General features: G+C 49.5%; 6 protein-coding genes across 6 annotated transcripts; 3 read left to right on the forward strand and 3 right to left on the reverse strand.

The window, feature by feature from the left end:
- Window positions 1–417: 417 nt before the first annotated feature.
- AtWU_07726 (glycosyltransferase family 32 protein) lies at window positions 418–1,558 on the reverse strand (the record flags this gene model as incomplete). The annotated part of the gene is made up of 2 exons (XM_035502835.1): window positions 418–446; window positions 499–1,558. The coding sequence occupies 2 exons, from the start codon at window positions 1,556–1,558 to the stop codon at window positions 418–420; spliced, it is 1,089 nt and encodes a 362-aa protein (XP_035358728.1).
- Window positions 1,559–4,199: 2,641 nt separating this feature from the next.
- On the forward strand, window positions 4,200–5,481 carry AtWU_07727 (glycoside hydrolase family 43 protein; the record flags this gene model as incomplete). The annotated part of the gene is made up of 2 exons (XM_035502836.1): window positions 4,200–4,745; window positions 4,804–5,481. The coding sequence occupies 2 exons, from the start codon at window positions 4,200–4,202 to the stop codon at window positions 5,479–5,481; spliced, it is 1,224 nt and encodes a 407-aa protein (XP_035358729.1).
- A 1,572-nt stretch (window positions 5,482–7,053) lies between these two features.
- On the reverse strand, window positions 7,054–9,076 carry AtWU_07728 (LCCL domain protein; the record flags this gene model as incomplete). The annotated part of the gene is made up of 2 exons (XM_035502837.1): window positions 7,054–8,509; window positions 8,562–9,076. The coding sequence occupies 2 exons, from the start codon at window positions 9,074–9,076 to the stop codon at window positions 7,054–7,056; spliced, it is 1,971 nt and encodes a 656-aa protein (XP_035358730.1).
- Window positions 9,077–9,958: 882 nt separating this feature from the next.
- On the forward strand, window positions 9,959–12,360 carry AtWU_07729 (glycine-rich domain-containing protein 1; the record flags this gene model as incomplete). Its single annotated transcript, XM_035502838.1, has 4 exons — window positions 9,959–10,415; window positions 10,473–10,657; window positions 10,729–12,292; window positions 12,341–12,360. 4 exons carry the CDS (start codon window positions 9,959–9,961, stop codon window positions 12,358–12,360), a joined length of 2,226 nt encoding a protein of 741 aa, XP_035358731.1.
- A 729-nt stretch (window positions 12,361–13,089) lies between these two features.
- On the reverse strand, window positions 13,090–13,839 carry AtWU_07730 (MARVEL domain-containing protein; the record flags this gene model as incomplete). The annotated part of the gene is made up of 5 exons (XM_035502839.1): window positions 13,090–13,126; window positions 13,184–13,233; window positions 13,291–13,478; window positions 13,542–13,698; window positions 13,777–13,839. 5 exons carry the CDS (start codon window positions 13,837–13,839, stop codon window positions 13,090–13,092), a joined length of 495 nt encoding a protein of 164 aa, XP_035358732.1.
- A 3,456-nt stretch (window positions 13,840–17,295) lies between these two features.
- On the forward strand, window positions 17,296–18,348 carry AtWU_07731 (membrane-associating domain family protein; the record flags this gene model as incomplete). Its single annotated transcript, XM_035502840.1, has 1 exon — window positions 17,296–18,348. The coding sequence occupies one exon, from the start codon at window positions 17,296–17,298 to the stop codon at window positions 18,346–18,348; it is 1,053 nt and encodes a 350-aa protein (XP_035358733.1).
- Between the last annotated feature and the right edge of the window lie 382 nt (window positions 18,349–18,730).

Below are 18,730 nucleotides of genomic sequence, written 5' to 3' on the forward strand. Positions count from 1 at the left end.
AAGACGGGAGCCATTGACAAGCATAGTATCGATCGAGCTGAAGCTCGGACGTGCTTGTCATGAGAGAGATAAGCTAAGAGCCGTGACTTAGAGCACAAGCAATAGCTTACTCGGTAGTGAAGCCAGCATTTCGTATACGTGACATGGCTAGCTTGGGTGAGCAAGGGCATTAGGTCGAGGACGGAGACTGGTGGGTAGATGCTGCGAGGTTGCCGAACGGGCGGTCATGAGAGCTTCTTGCTCGTGTCAACCGGCAATGTGCAAGCATCGGATGATATGCCACTGAGGGTATGTGGTCATATTCATTGTGTGATGACACGTGTTGTATGGGTAGAGACATTCAGTGTCCTACTGGCGGAGCCAGCTGGATTGATGAGTCGAAGTGTAGATTGGTGTAAAGCGATTTTTGATGACATCTTATAGAGATGGGTCATCCTTCCAAGTTCCTGGTTGGCATGTTAGCTTCAAGTCAAGCCATAGACAAAGGAGGTGTCATACCTTCAAAGTGATGTTTCACGAATGCCATGGGATCATCGACATCCCCAGCACCCATTTGGTGCACTCCCGGGCTGAAGCTGGTGATGGGCAAGACCACCACGTCTCCCACCTTCTTATATCCTTCCTGCCCGGTGAAGTCCTCATATGTGATGTTCAACGTCGAGCCGGGCTCAATGTTGAAATAGTCAGGATCGTTGAAATACCGGAAAACGGCATCCGTCCAAGCGCCGGGGCCAGTGTACTCCATGACAGTCTTATCCATCTTGCCAGTCTTTAGAATACCCGCCTTCTTCATCCGCAATGTCTCCTCCGTGATGTAAGAGACAATATCGCGCATGATGGGGTGCCCGGGCTTGGCTTGGATGGTCCATTGGCAGAACTGGATTCTGCGCGCATACCAGTCATGCCAGTCGGGGCGGTCAGGATCCGCCTCAATGCCCACCACCGCTCCAACTGTGGCCAGATCCAACTCTGCTGGCAGCCAGTCAGACGCCGGCTTCAACGCCGTAGTATCAATATCGCTGTAAATTCCACCCCGCGCGAGCAGGATCAAGTATCGGAAAAAGTCGGCCTTCAAGACGGGCAACGGCATAGCATCGTAGGCCTCGAACACATCCGGAACAGCACCGTACAGGTATTTGATCAGATGGCGTTGGGTATCATCGGGAACGACCTCGTGGACAAATCCGGGATGCAGCTCGGACCAGCTGGACTCGGGATCACGAAGGCTTTCGCTGAAGAACATCGAGGAGGGCGCATATTTCCACGTCTGCCAGATGAATGCAGGAAACTTGGCTTCCAGATCGTACGGAAAATGGTAGCGCAAGCGCTCGCGCAAGGGGGCGCTCGGTGGCGGGGTCAGCGGCAGCTGTTGTACGGTGTCCCTCGTTCCACCTTTTCGATCATTGTCTGCATGGCCGTCGTAATCCTGATTGTATAGGTGTCCGGCGGAGGCGGTCTCTGGGGACGGGAGGGAAGAGGCGGGATGCGACGATCGGAGGTAGACGATGAAGGTAATCAGAAGCGCAGCCGCTAGTAGCGACTTCCGAAAGGTGAGCATCGCTATGGAGATATGAGAAGATCGCTAATTAGGTGGATAGTCACACAGGCGCAATGAGCTGGCAGACAGCTAAGTTATGTAGAACCGCAGCCGGTCTTCTCCGCAACTCCGCCGACGATCAAAGCAGATCAACGCCAGGCAACGATAAACGCAAGATCGATATGTATATCGTGTCAAAAGCCGTTTCGCCAGAAGTAGTGTCAGCAATTTCGCATAGCTAGCTGTTTTGTGCGATCGTGCCACTGCAAGGTTTTAGGGGTGTTTCGTAAGAAAAGCGTCAAGACTCCGGGGCCGCGCGGTCGCTGTGGTCGGGGGTCGGTAGGCGCCGTAAACAAAAGAACCGCAATTGATTGGTAGGTATAGCACAGCTGTCTTGCCGGTTGAAGGAATTGCTAGGAGGCTAGAAGCAAATCAAGGCAAGAGCAGCAGAGCAGACAGAGGCCAGCTGGTGCTGGAAGAGGAGGAGTGAGGAGCCGGCGAAGAAAAAGGTTGTTGAGCTTAAGGCTAAGCAGCAGCAGTGGAGCCGAGTGACGACGGCGAAAGAGTAAGTCGTTTGGTGGCGTCAGAAACGGCGGGCACTTCGGCTGATAAGCATTCGACCATTCCACTCTCTGCCGTCTAGAATGTGGTCGTTATTCCACAGTCTGCAGGAGAATATTTCCAGGACACTAAGTACACCACCAGAAGAAGAATACAATTCTCTTTTGTGATCAAATTAAAAACCAGGGGTTGCAGTTCTGCATTATAAGTTCCGACCCAGTCAAACGCGTCGCTAAAAATTGCTGGATGGCATACGACGTTGGCATCCACACACCCTCGTTCGTCTGCATCCGCAACAGGAGATGATCGTCTAAGCCTTGTCAGATTGATTAAATGCTTACTCGTCTGAAGTGCTTGGTTCGCAGTTCCCTTGGCAGGATGGTTTGTCTCAACATGAGATGCGGGATGATGGTTGTGTTGCCGATAAACTTCACATCCGAGGTGGTATCGCCTTCGTTTTCCCCACAAATCGGGTTGGTGGTGGTTGGCCGTTTGCAGCCAAATGTCGCCGTGATCGCAACGATTTTAGAAACTGTGCCCGGTCCACTACGCGGTCTAGATCTCTGAGCAGTCCCTGCTGCAATAAGGTTACTTTTATCTCCAGGCGACCCTTTTTGGGTGAAAGGGTTCATGCTTTCGCATCAATCTCTACTACGAATCGTGTCCCCATTCACATCGGAGTTAAGCTGAGGGGCACACACCCGCTCAGCCCATCCCAAGAAGAGGTGGTTTACGTAGCCTGAAGGGTGGACACTGCGTCAGCCTGGTGAAGCCGCGTCATACGCTGGGCCGACTGCTGCACCCCCGACTTCTTGGCTCCGGCGCTTAGTAGATGAACTTGTACGGAGTGTTGGAATGACCATCTCTGCGTGATAGTGACAGGTGAAAGCCACCTACATTGCTTGACCTGCATGGCTCGTCCACTTACAGGGCGCGGGTCAGGCCAAGCAACAACCACTGCAGCTATCATTGGCTCGATATCTCCTCCACCACCAGCCACTGGCCATGTCAACTTAGCAGCATACTACAAACTTATCACAGTAGCTGATCTGCAGTCACGCTATACTCTTTGTGGTTTTAATAACACTGTCAAGTTTGACAACTGAACACCAGGACTTTCCGCAGCAAGACATACACAAATCTTTCACCACTCTACGGGTGTGACTTATTTTGTGGTACTCCATAGGTTTACTTGAAAGCTCCTGGTTGTGTTGAGGACAGTCCCGATCCCCCTTTCTTCTCTACGGTCACGTGCAACACGTGGAACCTCCCCAGGCGTTGAATGGCTCTTTGCGGTCTCCCAGGCCCGCTACATACCAGATAGGGATAAGCGCATCTCCGGACCTTGGATGGGTTCCTGAAACCTTGAAAAACAATTCCCACGTTGAATGTTACAGTGCCTGAACCGAGTCGTGAACTCTCCCGCAGATGAAACCTTACAACAGGTTTCTCAGCCAAGGAACACGGAAACGAGCTGTGGTTGTAGGTGGCTTGGATGAATCCAAGGTACTGATCACTATCAATAGAAGCATCACGAGCTAGAGTGTGCACCTAATTGTAGACTCAACCAGAATGCATACATTGAGTCGCTCATTGTCAAGCATACGATGAGGCTGTACTACTCTTCCCTGCTCTGCGACACCACCAAATCCATTACTGATAACCCAGGAATAGAAGAATGTTGACCTAGCCGCTGAGGTAAGCAGGGATCGAGCGGATCTGGATCTCTCAGAATGGCGAACAGGAATCTGACATTTCCGACGCTGTTGGCAGTGGCTGATCGTCCCGTCCACTCACATTATAGGTATGGTCAGACAGGTCAAGTCTCGCTCGGCCTGTTTCACAATGACTTGCGTGCTTGACTCCAAACTTTCCTCACCATCGTTCCTATCATCTGTTTGCCATGACCCGTTATCGCTGACCTCAAAACCTCTACTTATTTTCCACCAATGGCTCACCTCATTGGCCCAGCTACCTTCTCCCCCTAAACCACTAAACACAGTAAGGTAGTAAATGCCACCCTCCAGACCCAAAACATTCCCTGGTTCGCGTGCGCGGATGGCAACATCCCAGCAAGTACACTCTCACCCAGGTGGATACCATGAAAGGCCTCCCATCACTGCTGAACAGCAGCAGCACCACCAAAAATTGGACACAATCCACCCCATCCACAGATACTGCTGAGAATGAGGGCCAGAGTGGTAGTACTATAACACCCACCAAGCCGCCCTCAGCGGACACACCCCCAGGCGGCTCAAAAAACCCCATGATCTGGACGCGAAGGAAAATAACATGGCTCATCACCCTGATAGCTCTAAGCGTAGCCATAATCGTGGTGGTGATAACCGTCCCAGTAGTTCTCCTGGTGGACGATGCCCACGACGACGATCCCAGCTACTACAACAGCGCCAATCGTCCAGTCCGCGTCGTGCATGATTTCCCCGACCCGGGGCTAATCCAGGTGAACAGCACGTGGTATGCATACGCTACAGTCGCTACACCAGATAACCCCGATGTTCCTCACGTCCCGGTATCAACCTCACGGAACTTCAGCAGCTGGACCTGGCTGCAAGGGTACGATGTCATGCCGGCAATGAGTAGCTGGGAAACGAATATGAATCAGTACGCTCCGGATGTGATTCAACGCGTGAGTAACCCCACATCCTCTTTCAATAATTACATATCCAACTAAAAATATCTTACAGAAAGACGGCCGCTTCGTCCTCTACTACTCCGGCGAACTCAAAGACTGGCTCCGCCACCACTGCGTCGGCGCCGCCGTCTCCAACAGCACAAGTCCCTTAGGACCCTACATCCCGCACAACAGCACCCTCGCCTGTCCGCGCGACCACGGCGGCGCCATCGACCCCGCTCCATTCAAAGACGTCAACGGGACCCTCTACGTCGTCTACAAAGTCGACGGCAACAGCGTCGGCCACGGCGGAGACTGCAACAACGGCAAGAAACCCATCGTGTCGACGCCCATCATGCTGCAACAACTCAACGACGACGGCGTCACTCCCGTCGGTGACCCCGTCGAAATCCTAACTAATGAGAAAGTCGACGGACCGTTAGTCGAAGCTCCGGATATTATCCGCACTGATCGGGGCATCTACTATCTGTTCTTCTCCTCGCATTGCTATACCTCTTCGAAGTACAGTGTTAAATATGCGTGGTCGACGTCGTTAAAGGGGCCGTATACGAGGGCCGAGAGACCTTTGTTTCGAACTGGGGACTTCGGATTGAAGTCTCCTGGGGGTGCTACGGCGTCGATTGATGGCAGTAAGATTGTTTTTCATGCTTTTTGTGGGGATTATCGGTGTATGTTTGCCGCGGCGATGAATATTACGGCGAATTATACCATTTTGCCGGCGGCGCTGTGAGGTGGCTGTATTATAGATTTGGTTGTAGTGTTTTGTGGGATAGATGAGTTTGAGATGTACATAATTAATAAAAGTTATAGACCATATTCCATACACTAGGTAGAATTTCAGCCATCCATCAATACAGATCTAACCCAGTATCAACGGTCTCTATAGTATGTAATACAATATAAGTCTAATGAAAAGGCCAGATACTATATCAACAACCAACAGCATATCACAAAACCACACACACCCCCTCCGACTAAACTAGAAAAAGCAAAAGCAGCAGACAGCCCTCAGATTAGCTCTCAGGTTCTCACCGGTTTCCAGGCAGATAATAGTAATGACTTATGCAAGAATGCACTCGTCAAATTGCCGGATACCATGCAAATTTGGCTTTTGATTTCATATGAGTTCGTCACTGGGCTGTCTGTTGCTGCTTCTGCTTTTATATTTATTTCGTCCATCTCTTGTCCATATCATTGATTCCAATATCCTATCCTATGTGTTGTGTAATTAGCTGTATGGTATGTATGCACGTTAACATGTTCAATGGAATATAATGTAGTATCCATGTCATTAATGGATAATAGCAATTTCACTGCATCTCGTAGTTTGTAGTTAGTAGAAATAGATATATAACTAACATAAAGTATGAGCAATCCCAGCATTAGTCTGATATGCAAATAGGGGAACATAAAGCAAGAAAGGAGAAATGTGAGGGATGAGATAGCCATCAGATTGAAAACTACCGTATAAAATCACTCCTCATTGACCATGCTCGACATCGTTATCTTCATAAGAAACAGACGGAGCAATGTGTGTGTCTCGGAGTAAAGTGCTAGATTTCTTTGTCATCATTGGCGGTGGCATCATGGGAACAAGCAGAGGGGACAATGTGGTAGGTTCTTGCAAATATATCAGAGAAATTGTTAGTGCTGGAAATAAGGGGAAATATCATCGATATCAAGAAAAGAAGAAGTGAAAGGGGTTAGTATAATATGGAAAAAAAAGTGAGTTGAGCAAAGCAAGGCTATCCCCGAACATTAAGGATAATTTCCTGCCATGAATATAGAATGAAAAGGGCATGTTGAGAAAGAAATGTGCAGCTTGGTAATCTCTTAGATCTCTGTTCAGTCTCAATCATCCACGCTTGGGTCAGATGTCTTCTTCCATTCGGTCTCCCGAAGGATGAAGTCCACTGCCTGATATCAATCATTAAAGGGTGTCATGAGAAAGCTCTTTGTGTGTGGTTTATCGTCATTGAGATTAGAAAAGCGCTATCCATAGAAGTTCATAGAAACCAGCTATGAATAGGCAGAGTCGCGTCGAGCGGCTCATCTTCTAACATATTACACATGTGGTGTGTTGCTTCGCGAAATTGCGCGTGGTTTTGTGCTCGACGCGGAGAGCACGTGATCCTGATTTATCCAGATTGCTCTGCACCGCATGCTGAGTAAGTCTGTGCATAAAATGCGCATTCACATTATCCAATCGTCTATACTGCAATTTACTATTCAAAATCTATATATACCTATTCTGCCAATATATTCGCCCAATCATTACCCAACTAGGTAATCGTGCCGTAGACTATGAGGCAAGCGCAGAATCATTACCAGAATCAGCATCAGGAGGAACCCAATCCCCCTCACTCTCCCAAGTCCCCGGCCTCGTAAAATCCTCATACCAAATACCACCCAACGCGTTGACCTTGATATACCCGAACCGGAAATACTCCGGCTCACCATCCAAATGGCGTGTCCAATTGAACGACTCCAACATCTCATCATCAGATTTGAACGCCCTGAATCGTTCAACATCATTAACGAGCACGCTAATACCATCTGCATCCTTATCTACATCATTGAAATTGAACATGATGTTCTGACTAGACAAAATAGCGGGAGCACCAATGACAGGCAGGACGCTGCCCAGCTGCGCGCCGTCCAGCAATGCCGCAGATGTCTGGAGTATGCTGTCGAAGCCCCAGCGCGCAATACCGTTGATGAACAGTCCTATAAGGAGGCCTTGGTAGAGTAGACTCGGGCGTGTTTGGAGCGTTGTTCCGGGTAAGAAGAGGAGACTAAGGACGTAGTGATGGATGCGGAGGTTCATGTGCGGAACAAGCATCAGGGCGATCACGCCGCAGACCATGATTCCGTAAAGAAGAAGCATTTTTGGCATGCGGCCTTCTCTGCGGAAAGCGATGGCTTGGGTGAGGACAATGGCGACGAGAAGGCCGATGATGATGATCAAGGCGGGAATGGCGCCCGGTTGTTGTTGGATGTCATGTGGTGTGAGGCGTGAGATGGGAATCTTGTCGAATGTGTCGGTGTTGAGGGCGCCGACCCAGCAGCTTCCCAGCCAGAGGACAGTCTTGTCCCAGTGTGCGGTGAGATCTGTCAGGGTTTTGCGGACACAGAAGTAGTACATCGCAAAGCCGACGAAGGCGCAGGGCAGGAAGCGGCCTAGCGCTGTGGATACGACTTCATAGTAGTCTGGGGAATAGGGCGGGTCGGAGGACAGAGCGACCTGGAAGTAGACGATGAAGTAGATGGAGGCGTAAAATGCTGCGGGAGATGTGATGAACAGGGATAGTAACGTCGTGACTACGACTGAAAAGGCGAAGAGTGGCCAACGTAGGTCCTGACAGCTTGTTTCGGACGATTCTTCGCCAAAGGTAAAGGAGAGTGGAAAGTATGAGGCGTATCCAATGCTCTCGATCCCGTTCCTTGTCACTGACGGAAACTTATTTCTTTCACCTGTTCGTCGCAAGACGCCACAGCCACCTTTCTGACTGTCTATTAGACCAGCGTGTAGTGCTGCAGGACAGATGGCTGAATCTCCGCGGTAGATGGCATCAGTATTATCACCATCTGTAGTTCCCCCGATAACAAGAGGACGATAATTGTACTCTTGCGGGCCTACAAAGTACGGCTCTAGCAGCATCGCATCTGCACAACTTGCAGGACAGCGAAAAGCAAACGCCCCATTGTCAAAGGGGCGACAGGAGTCACCATTCAGACCGCAGTCGGTCGAGTTTGACCTGTATAGAGATGAGTTTAAGAACATCCTAGAACCACGAGCAAGCGACATACCATAGTCTAGCGTGACATGATAGCTTAACAGGCACACCGTATCCGGATACCTGCTGGCCAGCTACAGAGGAATGCAGGATGGACAGAAATATGACACCCCAGGTGCATATGCATCCGAGCAATAGCCAAACTTTGGCACGGGTGCTCGGAAAATAACGCTCCACAAGGCGGCCTGGTGCCGTCTGCCAGCGCTGCAACCATGGGGTGATCTGATACCGGTGTGGGTATGGCGGGCCTTTAACCCACGCGCGGATCCCAGAAAGTGTACATGAAAATGGCTCCGGCGCTATGCGTCGGGGATGGTGGGTTGAAGTTGGCAATAATGGTTCATTCGTGGTCTCTCGCCGGTCGGGCCGGGCGGAGTCGGAACTTTCCCGCCCAACCGTTATGAACTGACTGCTTTCGGAGTCATTCTCATTCGGATCAAAGACGGCCAATGGGTAGTCTTGGGATGTCTTTCCAAAGGAGGACGATGGAGATCTTGACCTGCTTCTCGAAGGGTGCTCCGGGCGCATTGTTGCTCCGTCGATATTGTGAGGAAGAACCGCGGGAGAACTCAATCCAAAATCAAGAATGAACGGTTGCTTCGGAAGCTCGCCAGTTAGTCATCATGGACTGGATTAGGCAAAACCAACACATTTAGTATAGAACCCTTTCCAAGAGTATGGTTTTTGAAGAGCTATACCGGTGCAACGATAACTGGCTAAAAGCCGTCATTAAGAAATCGTCGGTGCCACTCAAGTATGCCAGGATGTCCCTCCCCCGAAAACAGTCTGCAGCCTCGCTGGCTTCCATTCTTCCCTATCAAGCGCAATCATTGGAGAAGCGCATATCGGGTTGCCCCTGTCAATAAAAAGAGAGAGACCTGTATAGCTGGTCAGTATTATACCTTGCCAGATGCTGGAAGCAATCGCTATAAAAGCCATGGCAGTAGAAGTTTGCTCCTTACACTATCTTATCGTAGCCTTGCAACCGATGCATTGAATGATGTATATGTGTTAATCGCATCGAATTTACCGGACATGGCTAGCCTTGTTGTTTGTTAGCTTGGCAAGATAGAGTTTCTTCATACATGAGAAAGGGAGCTACAGAACACTGAATGGTTCTGTGGCATAGCCTGACCATCACGCTTCTTCTAATTTGTTGCCTTTCTGTTGCCTTCCTCACACCATGACTTTCAGTGGATATGCCTTTTAGTCAGCTTAAATCATATTTCACGGAACAATTGCGCAAATACGAACTTGCCAAATTGACCGTGTTACCATGGTGGATGACCGCAGCCATTAGCCACCTGACCACGGGTGAGCACGACCCAGCCTCACAGCCTCGTCTAGGATGCCTCTCGCAGCCTTGCTCTCTACACAGATGAGGTATATATTCAGTCACCGAACGTCGATATGAGCAAATCGGAGGATCTTCACTTCATAACGACTGAGAAGCATGGAAGCGTTTCTTCAAGCATGACTTCTTTCCTATTGAGTGATGTGTCAACATCGCCCTCTTCAGAGCCAAAATATGTCACCCAGAAGCAGTGTGTCATTCATCTCAAGCTTCTCTCAGCGTTTGCTGAATTGCGAGATGTAGTTAGCAACAATGACGGGCTTTTCGGGCTTCACGACACAGACGGACATCAAGAGGGCGATGCTCAAGACAAATACCATGCCTTGGTTAAGGAGAAGCGCTGGGCTGTATATGTCGCACGGGCTGTGAAACGATACAAAAATTGGTGGTTCCGTTGTCTCCCAAGCCCGGAACCGCTTCCCAAAATGGCAGAAATTCGCAGAAATGCTTATGCCAATGTCGTCAAGCCTGAGAAAATAGTGGAGTGGCACCAAGATATCCTTCCACCCCTGGGTGAGTGATTCTGATCTCAAACTGACACACTGCTTGCTGAAACAAGACGTGGGATAGATGTTCTTATGGTGTGGCACTCGCATATGCTGAATCCACGCAAGTATCTCGAAGACTGTATCCGGTACGGCAAGATGTGTGTTTGGGGTGCAGGTTTCCCTTGGGAGCTTCTTGACGAGCAAATCGATGGCACAACTTTTGATTACACGGCAACTGAGGAAGCGTCCCGGTATTTCGAGTCTCAGGTCGGTTCTAGTTGGGACAACCTTCTTGATCGCTCACTACCATTGTTCAATGTCCGAACTGCGGCACCGAGGTCATCGTCAGCTGGACAGCGGGCGAAGACGTGACAGACGTCAACCTTCCTTTTGACAACTGCACAGGCTTAGCTGACAAGGGCTTCCGTGCTGTCTGCCACAATTGTGATTACCTTATTAACCATGACCGGCTGAAGCTGGCCAAGTGGCGTCAAGATGTGCGGTCAGTGCGGGAACAGAGTCGGCCTATGCCCGGGTGCTTCTACAACTTACGTGGTGTCCCATTTCCAGTGTCCATGAGCTGGAAAGAAGCAGCATTCCTATATCCAAGCCAACTTATCCGAGTTGTAGCAGACGACATACTGGAATTTACCGATCCCAAGTTCAATAAATGCCACAGTATCGCCGCTGTGCGCGATTATCTCAAGAAAAGAGTCCAAGAACGCAGAGTCCTGCAGATGGCACACGAGTCACATTTCTCAAAGGTTCAGCCCACTCGGGTTGAGAAGATATGCATCCGTCGGATGATCTCTCGATACTGGGATAACTCTAGCCCATTCTCCTTGGACTTGCTCGGCGCTGTCATCAGACAGGGCAAGTTCATTCAACAAATGGACCGTATCAACTGGCTTAGGTCACCGACTCTCCACGCCACCATAAACCGAATGATCAGAAAGTACAGTGTCTTCTTCGGGATCATGGCTGATAACCCCAAAGAAATGGCCGTGCCGACACTAGATGTGGATTTGGCATGGCACACACACCAACTTTCTCCCAGACAATATTACAACTATAGCGTGCGTTTAACCAATAGGCCAATGCAGTTCATCGACCACAATGACAAGGTTGATGAGCTAAAACTAACCAATGGATTCGAATGGACTTGCAAAACATACCGTGAGGTTACCGATGGGGGGATCTACAGCGAATGCGTCTGTTGGTTCTGCGAGGCGATCCGCTATCCCGATCTCTACGGTCACTTCCGCTCATCATTATTGTGGCTTTCCGATGCCCGCAAAGCCGTTGATGAGTTGCACAGACAGCATGATCAAGCCTCTAAGTCTGACAGTGGGCCGCACATCTCTATTCACAGTGCTGTCCGCCTTCAGAATAGTGAGGTCAACCGAATCATGAGAGAAACCAAAGCTTTGCAGCTTCTAGAAGCTTACAGAAAGTCCCTCAGGCGGGCTCAAAAGCATTCCCGTTCATCCAGGGCGCTTGAATCTGCCCTCGCAGCGGTCAACTCTCTTGTCTTGCCAACCAGTCCGACTACGGACACAGTTGTTTCTCAGGACGAGATAAGCATGTTGTCATCCGAAGATGAGGTCAACCATGAGAATGATGATAAGACCGTCGACGCCATTTCGAATTTCTTCGATGGCATCGAGAAACTTGTAGATGGACTTGAACAGCTGTTCCATGACGATCCTCACTGTACGGACGGATCGCTTAGTGGGCAAGGGAATTGTATTTCCGGGACGTGCGGCTCTTCTATCGCGGCTGGGAACTGTGTCTCTTGTGGGAATGCGTCTGCTTGTGGTGCTTCTGCAGGGTGCGGTGGTGGTGGCGCTGGAGGATGTGGTGGAGGGGGAGGGGGAGGAGGGGGGAGCTCAGGATGTGGTGGTAAGTTCTTCCTTGTCTTTATATGAGTTGGTCTGATATATCATACAGGCGGGGGCGGTGGATGCTGATATCTTAAACTGCGCCATAGTACTAGTATCTCAGCTCAATCGCCGGAGAGATCTGCAGACTTGGTGCTGTTGGTAGGAACTGTATCAGAAAAAGCTCGAATAGATCATGACCCTCTTCGATTCGTGACGATGAGAGGGAAGGGGCGGCCAGGAACGAGTCTGTAAGGATGCTGTTACCTTGATCACCTGACACATGCATGTATGATCTTCACATGATCGCCGTTTCCATAAGAAGAAACATAGCGCAGATATTAGATGGGGAGTTCAGTAAATTGGTATATAATTCAACTGTTTCAGTTCTGATATTATGATATAGTATATTGAAGTAAGTTATCCAAGTGCGCATGCTCGATATCAGATGTCTCGCTTGGCACTCAGACTCAGCTCCTGGGGTATAGTAACGAATGGACGCCTCAGTACCTCTAAAAGCAACCAGCTCAAACAGCTATAGGTGGGTATAAGCAAAGCAAAATCATGATATCATCTCATCTCATCTCCTCAGAGCCTCCACCATATATAGAAGCAAAATCTCGAGCAATATTAGTACTAGTGTCGGCGGTAATCATGTATTAGAAGCATTAATCAACGTTTCACGTGAAAAGAGCGTTGGAGTCGAGAAATTTGCGTGGCGCAAAGCACATGCGCGGCATTTCCAAGTCTCCGTTAGATGGGGTATTCGTTGTCCATAGTGAAATGGACCAACTATTTAGCGCTGAGATTTTTCCATGTTCAGACGGCAGAACGGCCGAAGAAGCGACGGCGACCACTGATGCGACATTGTTAGTATCGAATTTCTCACAATGACGGTCATAATTTGGCTTACTAGGTAGGAGCAGTGCTATCCTTCCTGACACGGAAAGTGAACCAAAGACCCTGTATCACGATCGTCAGTATGCATCAATAGCCAGCAGGGGGTGTAACAAAACATACCACCAGCGCCGAAGCAAGCCAGACAATAGCCGAGATGAAACTGAATGCTTCAGCAGCCTTCCAGCGACTGCAAGTATTGTTGCGGTAGAGACCCCCCCAGTGCCAGATACTGCCGCAGCTGAACTTGTGAATGGCGTTGACAAGGATACCAAATGCGGCAAACCACGCAAGGGAGATGATGACGTCAACTGCGGGAAAAGGAACGAGTCAGCAATTGCGGAGGAATAAAGAAGGGACATGTGACGACGTACATGGCCAGGAAAAGAATCCAGAGGAAAATGGTATGAGCCATATCAGGCCCAGGAGGATTGATAACCCGGCGACAACTTCGGTGTAGATCCAGCGGGCCTCAGGCCATGCGTCACCGCTGTATTGGGCAAGGTAGTGACCGATGATACCAGCGACGACCTATAGAAATTGATAACTATGTTAGCGTGTGAAATAGAGAGCAGAATAATTTTTTATTAATCATATTGAAATACATACCGCACCGCAAACAATTTGCGCAACGCGAAAGACAATGGAGATTAGGCGGGAGATAACAGGCATGTTGGCGATTAGGTGATGTGGAGTCGATGCAAATGCAGGGTCGCCAATAGTGTGATGTAGTAGCTATTGGAGTAAGCACGAAGTAGATAGCTAGCGTCACTGAAGTAGGAACGAGAAGTAAATCGGTAGGATAACCAGCAAGAAGCGACTAGAGAAAAGAAGATGAGGTGGAGGTGTGATTTAAATAATCGAAATGACGATCAAGCAAGCTTCTCAGAGGAGCCGATGATCCGCAACACGAATTTTGCTGGGCGAGGGAACACCAAGAAAGACGAGGGGGAAAATCAATTTCCCTTGCTCATCGACTCCTTTCTGGTAATTCTAGTCTGTTCTGATCACCGGGTCTCCCAGTGACATGACATCGCTTTTGAGACTACGATTGGCCAGCCCACAATCTTGCGTCCTGCCCAACGTTCAGTGCGCAACATTCTCCTCAACCAGGCTGGGTAACTGATCGACCCGCTGGCAAGAAGTGGATGGGGATAGGGTGGGAAGTTTCTACAAAGCATAAAGTAAATTTTTCCTTCTTTTCAATTCGGTGTGAAGAAACTAAATTAATCAGTGGTCCTTTTTGATCGGGTGAGAGCGTCACAATGCTACGATGGGCTGTGTTTGCGCCGAGTCCCCAGCTATAGGTACCAAGCTATCATCCTATGGTCCAACCTGTAGGCAACCATCAAAGAAGTGCCACATATAGAATCACTCAGCCACCTTTTATACATTTCATCGTATAATCTGCAGAGCGACCTGCTTTAAGGCTGAACCACTCGCTTGAAGAAAATGCTGCTGGAGAATCGTACCTATTGCTATCCACTGGTCCCCATCACTAGGCTATTGTTCCTCTCCACCGCACATCCACCCGCTAACTTCAATAGCGCCCCGACTTTACCCCCTCCGGTTTAGGGGATCGTTGCCAGTCCCTTCTTTTCTCCTAGTGGGTGTGAGTGACCCATGTTTATCCCGCCCTGTGGATGGAGTACTCGCTGGAGTCGGTCCATCCAACTGCTCATCTATCCGACCGGATGACCCAGGACTTAATAATCTGATCGGTCACCCATGGAAGGGAAATGGGGGAAAAAAAAGGGGGAGGGTAAAACAGCTGAAAAATCAACATGCGAAAAAGAAACAACCAAAACCGTAAACAGTGGTAGTGGCTGTGACGTCAGGGGAGATGCGTGGCAGCCTAGAACACGTAGTTTTAATGTGGCGCTGCCAGTAAAGGTTGTTGTTGTTGTTGTTGTTGTACAGGAACCAGTGGGCACGACGTAGTAGAAGCCATTAATTTGCAGATACTCGGTGATATCTTGTTACTATAACTAAGCTGCCCTCATAATTAGTAACACACCTACGTCATTTCTTCACATTCCGATCGTCTTGAGTGACAGCAGTCGGGATTCCAAAGCCTGGCCGGTAGTCGGACCCTTCTCATTAGTGGTGGGTGTTGCCTGATCTATCCAGTACTTGCTACTAAAGAACTCCGTAGGGTAGTCTACGAAGTACGTGTTGGCAACAAAATCTGATGACAGAGAACTTAACACTGTTCTAGGCTTCTTTTATTGGTAATATCCTCCGAATTTCACCAACCAGGGGTGAGCCTATAAATCGGACAGACCCCGAAGTTCTAGAGTTTAGCGCGTGGAAACCTTAAGCTTACGGCAACCAAAAGGGGCGCAACACCGGAGATTCTTTCCACGGGCGTTGGCTGTGTCACATGTCACAGCACGCCCTTGGACTAACTATCTAGAAAAGGACAGTCCATTTGTGCGTACCCAGCTGGCACATTTCTTCATTACGATCAATCTATCCGAGCTGAAGCTAATAAATATATGGTAACGCTTATATACAATCTGCAAACTATATACTTTCGTTTATCAGCTCATTCTATTGGAAACCTTCCAAAATTCGCGCACTCTATGATGCACCTCAAAGATCTGGCAGCTCTACTAGAATCTCTTGGAGAACCATGATATCTAGGTAGACTTTTCCGAACGCGTGTGCTGCCTGTACCCTCTGGGATCACATGATCTATGCTATTGCTATAGATCAGATTTACATGGCCGCTGCAGGCCACTCCTATTCTGAAAGATTCCAAAAACTGAATACGTGCAAACTGCCCCTAAATCGGCCCAGTCGCCTACCACCTCTTGAGAGGACTATATGGATGACAACGTAATCAAGGCATTCTGAAATATCTGGCTATAAAAAAAGACCACTACCTCAGGGTCTCGCTCGTCTTCTGCGAGCGAAGATAAAGCCTACTTTTCTACAAGGACTGTCTTTCAAGTCTTGATTATGATGGACCGATGGCCGAATTGACCTGCCTGGCCCTTATTTGAGGTTAATACTAGCCAGATTTTAACTGCTGACTGCAGAGTGACCTGGACCCGACGCTCTCGACCCGCTTTTGGCAACAACGATCACCAACAACGACAATATTGAGAATATCAGCAGAATGCTCCGACAATGTCAGTTCTACTACTCAGCTCCTCACAGACTCGATTTTTAATGCGGATGGCTAGGTCTTATGGGTGATGTCGTGTGTGAGACGGATGCTATCTTGTGGTAGTTCTTTCGAGACGGTGTATAATTCAAGGTGTGATATCCCAGAGTTCAAACCGACATAACATACGGCTGGTCCGCAAATATCTGGCTTTGAAAAGAGTGACCCTGATGTTAGCAAACATACCATCCAAATGGAGATAGCGAGCAATATCTGGACAACACTCGGACCAGGACCGCAGCTAACGCAAAGAGCAGACCGATATCGGCAGCTATTTCATTCGGGCTCAAGTCATCAATGGCATGCGCCTGCAGAAAGGAAATCTTCTGAGGGCGTCATGCTGCTGGACATAGCGACAAAGAATGGATAGAGGGAATGTTAACATGGAGGAAAATCGGTCGCGGGCTTCCGGCTGGGGGAGAGGGAGCTAGAGCATATACTAACTGCCATTGACGGAAAGCATAGCCGCAAGAGGATAGAGACAAAACCCGCCGCATCCCGGCATTAGTGTCCAATCGCCCCAAGCGAGCACAGCCTCCAGACTGGAAAGACTTTACGGCTGAGCTGCTAGGCCGGGATGTTTTCAATCCAGCCATTACTGTCCATCCAATGGCCATAACGATCGTCGACGTGCACCTGTCGGTGCCTGTCAGCGCCGCTTGGATCATGGTTCGGGCCTTGTCTAATCCCCACTACAAGTGGATACTTGGGGGCGATTCCCCTTCATCACATCAAAGAATCGCCTACACTAACAACAATCCCAGCATGTTAGTGAGAGACAATTGTCGCACGAACGCGTAGTTGGCACAATGGCAGGAACAGAGGCTATCTGTCACTCTGTCTACTTATTTCTACTGTCACCCCGCGCTGCGTCCATACTCTCTCTGTCACCTCAAACCCCCATCTATGTTTCTGGCACATCCTAACAATCCCATTCCAACCCAACCCCCATAAACATGTCCACTGAAAGCCACCAAAGCACCTCACCATCCGGTGTCCTCCTACTAGGTAGCATTCCCCTCTCTTCAACCGAAGAAGTCTTCACCAAGATCCCCGCCGCACTACCAGACCGACTCTTCTCCATTCCCGACGGCGAAACCGGCATCCGCGACAACTACATCCGGTGGCAAGTCGACAGCTTCCCCAAGGAAGCCATCCACCACTTCCTCGGAGGAACCGACCTACCCACCAACCATCCCGGATTCACCCTGAACGACATCAAGCCAACCCGATACGACACGGTCGCACTCGAATCCTACCAAACCTTTCTGAAGCTACTAGAGCAAGAAGTCATCCCCCCGGGAGTCCGCTTCCAAGTCTCACTCCCCCTACCCCTGAACTGCGTACAGGGCCACACACGCGCAGAACTCCACGCGCAGCTAGACCCCCTGTACGAGCAGCGCATGATCGAATCAGTCCAATCCATCATCCAGAACATCCCTGCCCACGACCTCGCCCTGCAATGGGACGTCTGCTTCGAAGTCACAGCGCTTGAGAACGAGCGTTGCCGGCTCCCAGACCCCTTCTTCAAACCGCATTTCTCGCCGGTGATGGAGGGCGTGCTAGAGCGTATTCAACGCGTCAGCGACATCGCTCTCATCCCGGCTGAAGTCCCGCTTGGATTCCACCTGTGTTACGGGGACCTAGGTCACAAGCATTTCGTCGAGCCAGAGGATCTTAGTCTTCTAGTCGAGTTAGCGAAAAATATCTTCGAGCGGATTCAGCCTCGTCCGGTTGATTGGGTGCATATGCCTGTGCCTAAGGATCGGGATGATGTTGCTTATTTTGAGCCGCTGAAACGGTTGAAGATGGGCAAAGATACCAAGTTGTATTTGGGGGTCGTGCATGCCCATGATGAGGAGGGCACTCGCCGGAGAATACAGACGGCTAAGTCAGTCGTGTCTGATTTTGGGGTGGCGACCGAGTGTGGGATGGGACGGACTCCGGCTGAGGAGCTAAACAGCATTCTGGAAATATCTAGAAATGTGTCTTCGCCGGTGTGGTTATAGATTTGTGCCGTGCGGTGTGGTGTGTTTGGGGCTTTGGGGCTTTGGAGTTCTGTGTATAGAGCAATGAAAAATATCGTCTAATTTCTGTTTAGTATGCGGTGAAGTATGCGATGAGCATACTTGGACATTAGGAATCTTTCTTGTTGAAACATCTGTGTCACCCGTTTGCTGAGTGGCCAGCGATATAGTTTTTTGATCGACTTGGTAACATGCTGTGTTAGCATTTTTGCCTGATGGCCGCTAATCATTGCCGTAGCTGACTTTCATCCGATGTAAGGGAGCGCACAAGATCTACATAAATACAGGGAGTGTCCACCAAAGAGCGCACAATGTCCGCTTTTATTCAGAGTCACAGCGCAGCTGTTCTCATGGCTATTTTCAT

Source organism: Aspergillus tubingensis (genome assembly GCF_013340325.1).
Source record: "Aspergillus tubingensis WU-2223L DNA, scaffold_8, whole genome shotgun sequence".
Taxonomy (NCBI): Eukaryota; Fungi; Ascomycota; class Eurotiomycetes; order Eurotiales; family Aspergillaceae; genus Aspergillus; species Aspergillus tubingensis.